This window comes from Gekko japonicus, unplaced genomic scaffold (assembly GCF_001447785.1).
Source record: "Gekko japonicus isolate JY-2015 unplaced genomic scaffold, Gekko_japonicus_V1.1 scaffold93, whole genome shotgun sequence".
Taxonomy (NCBI): Eukaryota; Metazoa; Chordata; class Lepidosauria; order Squamata; family Gekkonidae; genus Gekko; species Gekko japonicus.
Genome location: NW_015160838.1, coordinates 1,961,983 through 1,970,627, shown reverse-complemented (window position 1 = coordinate 1,970,627; position 8,645 = coordinate 1,961,983). Strand labels below are relative to the sequence as shown.

The 8,645-nt window shown below is 40.6% G+C and overlaps 1 protein-coding gene across 2 annotated transcripts in view; it reads left to right on the top strand.

Moving 5' to 3' along the window:
• The window catches only part of PPP2R5C (protein phosphatase 2 regulatory subunit B', gamma), a 61,044-nt gene extending 58,560 nt beyond the window's left edge, over window positions 1-2,484 (top strand). For both annotated transcript variants that reach the window (XM_015418625.1, XM_015418616.1), the window contains exon 14: window positions 1,163-2,484. In XM_015418625.1, the coding sequence (XP_015274111.1) occupies window positions 1,163-1,294 (132 nt within the window). In that variant the 3' untranslated portion in view covers window positions 1,295-2,484. The remainder of the gene's footprint in view (window positions 1-1,162) is intronic.
• Window positions 2,485-8,645: the final 6,161 nt, after the last annotated feature.

The window sequence follows — 8,645 nt, the reverse complement described above, 5'->3', positions numbered from 1 at the left end:
CCGTAACAACACCAATACCAACATGGGATGTCACATTCTGTCTTCGGCTATGTAGTAAAAGATCTGCCAGCACCCTCCTCCAGGTAGGCTACTGCTCGCTAATCTCCCATGGGTGTGAAGCACAGAGACCACGTTGAAGATAAGCAGGTTGCTTACCAGTAACTGGTGATCTTCAAGTGGTCATCTGTGCATTCACACCACCCGCCCTCCTTCCCCGCTGCTGTCAGCTTCTACATTTTTAATAGGGGTTGATTTGCGGCGGTTTGAAGGAACTGACGGGATGTCCACGCCCACCCCTCTGGGCATGCGCGGTGGGGTTCCTGTGCATGCCCGAGGGACTGGGCACGAAAATCCGTTAAAAGAGCTTGCTACAGCACCGATCGATCCAGCGCGTGCGCACTAGATCCCATGGGTGTGAATGCACAGATGAACACTCAAAGATCACAGTTACTGGTAAGCAACCTGCTTTTGTTGTTGTTGTTGTTGGAGTTTTATTCTAGGAGCCTGCTTATAGCCCTTTAAATATAGATCAGCAGTGGCCATAGCACTGTCCTGTATACCCCCTGGCATGGGAAATGCAGCGAACTGCCCTGCCTTGGTCTCGTTTTTGGTAGATAGTATGTGCCAAAGCAGGAAGAGCATGGCACTGTGTTCAGGCGAATGCAAAGACATGTTCTTTCTTCAGGACTTATTGTCCTACTTGGAAGAAGGAATGCAAATTGTTAAGTGCAGTAGTCATAGTTCTGCACTGTTTTTCTGCGATCCTACAGTTGCTCTCTCTCTCAATATTCTGTCAGCAGTACAGCTGTATTAGGGCACCTGTAGCCGTGGAGCAAAAACAGTTACTGACTTGCCTAGTCTCCTGGAGCTGTTCATCTAAGCAGCTCACAAACTGTACGTGTCATAATGTTATGAGCACCCACTGTTACACTCTTGATTTCATCATTTCCTAGAGAAGCGGAAAGACCAGGCAGTAATACCAGGGGGGATGCAATAGCCAAGAGGGATGGACTTTTCTAATAGTCAAAGCTTATGGGATCGACTTCTAATATGCATTTTTACTGATTTAAAAAAACAAAAGCAGAACTGTGATTACATGTCTACCTTTCCTATAAAAAGAGAACGGTTGCTTTTTTTTTTTAATGCCACACTTTGATTTCAGGCACAGAAGGATCAGAAAAAGGAGCGTCCTTTGGTGCGGCGCAAGTCAGAACTGCCTCAGGATATCTATACCATGAAAGCCTTGGAGTCCCATTGCCGAGCTGATGAGCTAATAACGCATGATGGGCATTAGACTATTCAAGTGAAATCTTATTTGGAGGAAAACCTTTTTCTTTTTCTGGACTCTGTTCCACAGTAGAGAACTTACTTTTTTTGTGCCATACTGATCAGTTACACACAACGTCAAAGCTTTTTTTTTTTCCTGACCCGATTCTGTTAGGCAATAACTATGAAACTGTACATGCAGCTCAAGATCAGTAGTTCGAACAATGGTAAATTACCTGATTCTGTATGCAGAACCTAGTATTAAACAGAGTAATCTTGATGCTGTTGGCACGTTACCCGTCAGTTGAGAACATGCATTGCTCCCATATGAGTGCTGAAAGAAGAAGCACTCTTGGTGCAAAAATCACCAAACGCTGTTGCCACCTGGCCCTCCCATTCATTTCAGGGCTGCTTCATGTATTGCATACTATTTACCTGGTGTGGGGGAGGAAGTGCAAAACCGTAATGTTAATGATGATGATGATGTTTGCTTCATGTGTGCACATTATGAAACTACAGTTGGTTGCATCTCCTGATGCATGGAAGTTGCAGCAGAAAATGTGCATACCAATGTGACTGCCATATGACAATCTATAAAGGAGTTGCATGCTTTCCCCTACAGATAAATGCTTTCCAATGATGCGGAATGTAATGTGTGAAGCAGCCTACAGTGGATTTGCGGGGGGGGGGGTCCTTTGCCAGTCCCACTGACGTGACTGGAGGCTGCATAGCAGCAGTGCCTGGTAGACGGGAGTCAATTTGCAGTCATCCCTTTCCCACTGATGTTTGGTACTGTGGCAATACGCATCTCCAAAAGCAAAATTCCAAATTCATACATAATTATTAGACATTTTCCTAAAGTGCGAGTCTTTAAAAAATGGTTTCTGCATTATTGTCTTGCTGCTTTTTTGGCAGCTGGAAAAAATACCATTGAATTGTTCCCTCAGTGCATCTTACAGAATGGTAATCTTCACGACAATCTTCAATCACGGCTAATTTCTAGGAGCTCTGAAAACCAATTATCAGAGAGACAGGCACCCTGTCCAAATACTTTATATGGATTGAAGTCATATTTTCCATTCCTTAGCATGTAACATAAAATTTATATTTCGGAACTGAGCTGACTGCATACTTTGCTTTCCTTCCCAAAAAAAATGCAGTTGTCTGCCTTGACTCAAAATTAATTGCATTTTTTTACAGTCACTGGATAACTTCTTGTTTTTCATATATATATATATATATGCACAGTTTTTTCTCCCTTGTTTGAGCTTTTAGCACATGGCGTATTTTGGGTTCAAAGAGTTCCAGTCACAAACATCATGAAACTAGCTATTTTGGATAAGTCCCGTCCCCCCCCCCCCCCCCCCCCGCCGGCCCGGACAATGTAATATAAATTATTTTTAATATATCAGAAAGATCCTCTGGATGCATTCTGCATCTTAAATGCCTCTGTCCTAAGAGCTGAGAGTGAAGTTACAGTAGTTTTGCTGTCAGTTTTTGTTGTGAAAAGCATACATGATACATACACACCTCACAAGCAAAATGAAAATACACCTGAGTTGCTGTCAGTCTTCAAATGCTGCTGTGATGACTTGTGTGTTCTGAGCTCTTTTTTTCCCCATTGCTGTAGATGGCAGAGCGCGAAAAACCACATTAAGTGCTTTAACTTCAATATTTCATTTCTCTCAGGGTGGCCAGTATTTTAGATCTCCAGATTAAGAGCTTCTACAGATGAGTTTTATTTAAAATGGGTGACTTGTTTCTGTTGTCTCTGAGAGTAACATAACATAAGACATTTAACAGTCTTGTTGCAGAAAACGTTAAACATGTAGCTCCTTCAAAATAGTAGTTTGGTGGGGGGTTTTTAAAGAAATGAAATCTCTTTAATCCATAAAAATTATTGTGCAAAACAAGCATTTAGAGTAACCTTGTGCAGATGTTGTGCCTGCCGCGTCTGGTCTCACTTAAAATGTCCAATATTTATTGCAAAGCTTTGGAAAGAAAATCACAAAGGGTGGGATGAGGATTACTGTTAAAACAAAACGAAATGTTAAAGACCGCTCCAGACTTCAAGTGAAATAATATCCACTCGGTGTGAAAATTCCTGTTACACTTGAAAATTAAATATGCTTTACCATAATGAAAAAAACTATAATTAAAGCAGTTTAAAGATGTCTTCCCCTTTTTTTGACAGGGGAAGAGGGTGCTTTTATAATTGCATAAAGCAATGTCTATATGTATTTTGATATACCATTGTTTGAACTTCCATCTTTAGCTGATAGCTTGTCAAACATCTTTTTATAATTTGGCTGTTCAAGTACGTTCATGAAAGAGGTTTCTGGGAAGAAGCACTCTGACTAATTTTATCCTGCGGAAAAATGAGGGGAAAGGGGGAAATATTGTATATCAATGTTTGGTTGACTGTGTAACGCTCAACGTATAAGATCTTTCACTGTCTAGATTTTATTTTTTTCTCTTTACTGAAGATAAACATTCACCAAAAAGCAACTTTCTTGGATATAGCTAGGAAAATTATGCCATGACAATTTTTGCTCTTGAGATTTAGGCCAGTTGGCAAATTTTTGCCTAAGCAATATTCTAAAAATTTAGCAGCACTAATTGTTTGGCTTGTTTGTTATCTCCATTTTATGCTCTGTAGACGTTCTGTATTAAATTATTCTTAAAAAATTAATACATCCAAAATAAAAAATGTGCGAATACAGTACAGTTTTGGTGACTGTTGTTCTTCATAAAGTTCAGTGTTCACCACTTCCCGTCTTCTCCAAAATTACGCCTGTACATCAGGAATGTCAAAAAAATATTACAAGTGTCTTTCTTTTTTGGTGTGGCTTTAGTATGGCTTCATTTTAATATTGTACATACATTGTACTTTGTTTTATTGTAATGAGTAATAAAAATGTAGACTTCATATTTTGTACAGAATGGTCCTATGTACAGAATAAAAAGTTCCTAGAAACAGCAAAAAAAAATTTAAAGGTAAGTGGCACAATTTTTCTTTCTGCTATATCTGTATCTTTTGTTTTAGTGGAATGCTATGTTCAATTGTACTGACATTTTTTTAAAACATTTGTAATTCAGATTTTTTTTGTTCAAACATTGTTTATGAAGAAAAGCATCCTACACCCTGCTATTTAATATGCTCTTATTCCATTTTTTAAAAGTCCAAAAATGGTGTATCATATTGATCAAATAAAGAAGTGGAATCTTACCAGCTGATCATAAAACTACATTCAGCTCTAGCACAGGGACATTCTGACGGCAGTACAGAGAGCTTTAAAGAACAAAGTCACAATATTGCAGAGCCTTGCCTACAGATCACCCAGCCAAACCTCTGCTTGACCTAAAAGTAATGGAACGGCCTATGCTGGTGGTAGCCAGAAGAACCCAGCATAACAAATCAGTCAGTCTGCCTGTTAAACAGTTATCCCAGATCGTATACAACTTGAAAAACATGGCTTGTAACAGTTGGGTGCAAAGCTTAGAGTTGGTGGAACTTGGTCTGGTTCCTTCATACACATGAGCCTTGATTTTCTATAATATGTGGGTATATTTCATGAGCTGTTTTGTCCAGTGGTGTTAACCAGTAATTAGGGTTTGAAAAGGTTTAGGTTACTCTTAATCTACATTTACTTAAAGACAACTTCATTTTCCTGAAGTTCTTAGTTTTCAGCCAAATTAAGGTTCCTTGGCTTTCAGTAACAAGTATAAATGAAACAGGAACTCTAAAAGACAGATATTGTCCATAAACACTACTCATAACATACATGGAGATAGATGAAGATGGGTAGCTGTGTTAGTCTGTCAGTTGCAGTAGAAAAAAGTAAGACTCCAGTAGCACCTTTTGATAGTCTTTAAGGTTGCTACTGGACTCTTTTTTGTCATAACATCCAATCCTTTTGCCATGCCTGAAATTCATTATCCAACATGGATTTGGGAAGCCCATTCTGTAGCAAGTCTCTTATGTACAAGTATTACTGAAACACTTGAAGAAGAACACGGATGGAACATACTGTAGATATAACGATTTACCTCTTAGCTTGCTTGCTATCTCAGGCAATCTAAGAACTGATCCTTGATCTCTCTTTCTATCTCCCACACTCACTTTAAGACTGCTGCTGTTCCCTAGAAGAGAATTCCCTTCATTTGGACTGCAGTTCACCTCAGTTCTAAATGTTTTCTGCCTCACTAAGCAAAATTAACACATCCTGTCTTAAAATTCTTTAGGGTTTCCTCAGTTTAGTGCAAATGCATAATCTGAGTGACAGTGGGTTATCATAACTGTCAGTATAATCTATGCTCATTGTTGCACAAACTACATTCTGGGGGAAAGTGCTGTATTCAGAGTATTTACTTTTTCAGCACGCAAAGCCATATGCAGTCAATGAACTAATGTCCTGCAAAAGGCATTCAAACTAAAACAGATAATTGGCCAGAACTGATGACCAACTGGAACAGCAAATCCTTGCTTTCCTCTCTTCATTTAACCTTCAGAGAATTAATTCATCCTTATTTGACCTGCCTTATTTTGAAAACCTGAATCCAAAGGGGCTTTTGACTTTTTTTTAGCAGAGTGCCATGCTCCACCCCACCCCCATCCCACCACTGAGGAGTTTCAAAAGCAGCTTGACATAAGGGAGACATATTCAAACAAAGTGAACCATTTCACAAGCTCCTTGCTTGAGTCAAAGTATTTCTTTGGGGCCCTGCTAAGTTAATAGTATATTTCAGTCCAAGTTTGATGATAGGTACTAGAAATCTATACACAAAATTTCTTCTAGTTGTGTTTTCTAAATCTAGAGTAGAAATTGCTTCCATCTTCCAAGCTTCCTTCTGCAGAAGTGAAGTCCGAATGCTGATTAAATCCGCCAATTGTTGTGCCATAAAACCAGTTTTTCATGCTGCAAGGTGTCATTAGAGCTACACCTATTTCTGGACCCACCATTACATTCCTCCTGTTGTGTCTGTTTCACGGAAAGCTGGCCTTCATTCAACCTTTCTTTGAAATACTAATATTCCCTGTGGCTATGTTGTCAAACATGCCCCCCCCCCCAACAAAGGCCCTCTGATTTTGTGTATTTCATCTTGCCTTGTCTACCTCCACAAAACCTTAGTAGCCCTTAAATTGTTGTTGTTTACCTCCCCCCCCCCACATGCCTGGTATAAAATGCACAAGTCAGCACCATTTTATAAATTATTTTGCTGGGGTCAAGTGCCCACATCAGGGATGTGATTCATCCTCAGCCATTATGGGCATGTATTTTGCTGGCAACAGGTGCAGTCTATATACTGTGGTCGCCACTTACAATTATGGTACAAGCCCATCCATTTTTATAATTACTCTCTTTGCATGCATTTTATTTGTACTTGGGAAGAGGTTCCCAAGAAGAAAAAGGGACCAATCAAGCAACCCAAGCTCAGGCAAAAATACTGATTTCCCTGTGTGTCTGTCTGTCTGTGGGGGGGGGGGGGTGGGGGGGCAGTTAGCAGGGTGCAGAGGGGAAAGGTCAGATCACTTGCAGATAAACCTAGCATTGAACATTAAAAATTCATGGAGCTGTGGGAGTTCAGTCTCCCTAAATAATGCATTTCTTTTTGTACATTTTGTATCTATGCCTGACCTCATGCAACTGTTACTCATAAAAAATTAAGGATGAAAACGTTTCTTGTGTAGCTAGTGTCTTTTGTGTATGTGATTGCCCTCGGGGCAGTAGCTCATGTGATTCACATCTCAGAGCAAGAGTGATTTGCTGCTACTGATAGAAATACTAGTAAACAGTGAAAAAATGTCCAGTGGTGCCACACACAAAATGGTGTTGTCAAATCGGTGTCCTGCAAACTATCACGATTTGCCTCAAGCTGCAGTCCATCACATGAGCACCTCAGTGCAAATTAAGTTACATCAACCCAACCACAGTGTGTCGTAATCAGAAAATAGTGCATATTTTTATGGAACTGTGGCAAAAGATCCTACATTTTTCCTTATCTTTTTTTAATTTAAAAAAGTTGTTTTGGTTCATCTTCAGCCTTCTCAGAGAGACTCGTGGCATCTATTTTTCTTTGTGCTTCCTCATTTAGGGTTCTGTATTCTTCCCTACAGCAGTGTCATGTAGGAATATTCAAACGAGGCAAAAGGTTCTTGTGAAGAACTGAAAGGCTGGGCCATTGAGCTCTCTGGCTGGATGACCAAGGAACCATGGTTAGAAGCAGCAGTGTCATGTAGGACTATTCAAATGAGGCAAAAGGTTCTTGTGAAGAACTGAAAGGCTGGGCCATTGAGCTCTCTGGCTGGATGACCAAGGAACCATGGTTAGAAGCAATAGGAGCAAGCTAAGGGCAGAAGGGCTGCCTCTTCCATTTCTGTCCAGCTTCAGTGCTCTCAGGTTCCCTCTGGTGATTGAGGGCCCACATGGTGCAACTCAAATGGTGCTTTGTTTCTAGGGGAAAGTGCCAAGACTCAAGACTTCCTGGAAGCCTTTCCTAAATGTATGCAGACTTTTCTGTGCTTAAGCAGTACTGTAAATGCACATTTGACGTCCTCAAGGACATTTCCCATCTTGTTCCTGGTTTCCATATAGTGCATAGTCTAGGCCCCCTGACACTGAAAACAAATGCTCGGGAGGTGTGCAGTGATGCTTTTGAAAGAAATGAAACTTCGAAGGAATCTGTGCCCACCCCCTTCCGTTTTGGCGTCCTCTTCAGGACAGATCCTCTAACGATCACACAGTGCTGGAACTGTGTCCCAAAACCATAACTTCATCCATAGTAACAAGGTGTTGGCTGTAGTCTCTGCATAATCTGTTGTGGAAACGATTGGTTCCCCTAAGTGATAGAAGGGTCCATATATGCACGGATATATGAAGCCGCTTTATGCTGCCTTATACTGAATTGGTCCATCAAGGTCGGTATGGTCTACTCAGGCTGGCAGCAGCTCTCCTGAGTCTGAGGGCGAGGCCTTTCACATCACCTACTGCCTGGTCCTTTCAATTGTGATTGAACCTGGGACCTGCATGCCTAGCAGATGCTCTGCCATCGAATCACAGCCTGTCCCCATTATACTCCAAGGCAAATGTGTGGCACTGCCTCAGTATTTAAACGGCTCTTAAATTAATGGCCATTGGACAAGGCAGTTCTGTTGCTCCTCTTCCTCCTGGGATTCACAGATAGGACCCGTTGGGCATTCTTAAGCATGAAGCAATATTTTAATTCTGCAGTAGGTGTGTCAGCAATGAATGTGTTTATATATTCAGATATGGAATGACTGTACGTGTCTTTAATTATCTAGAACCTTAAAAGTTGTAAGCAGCTTTGAGTCTTCTGTTCAGAAAAAATGCAGCATATAAATATGCTAAATAAACAAA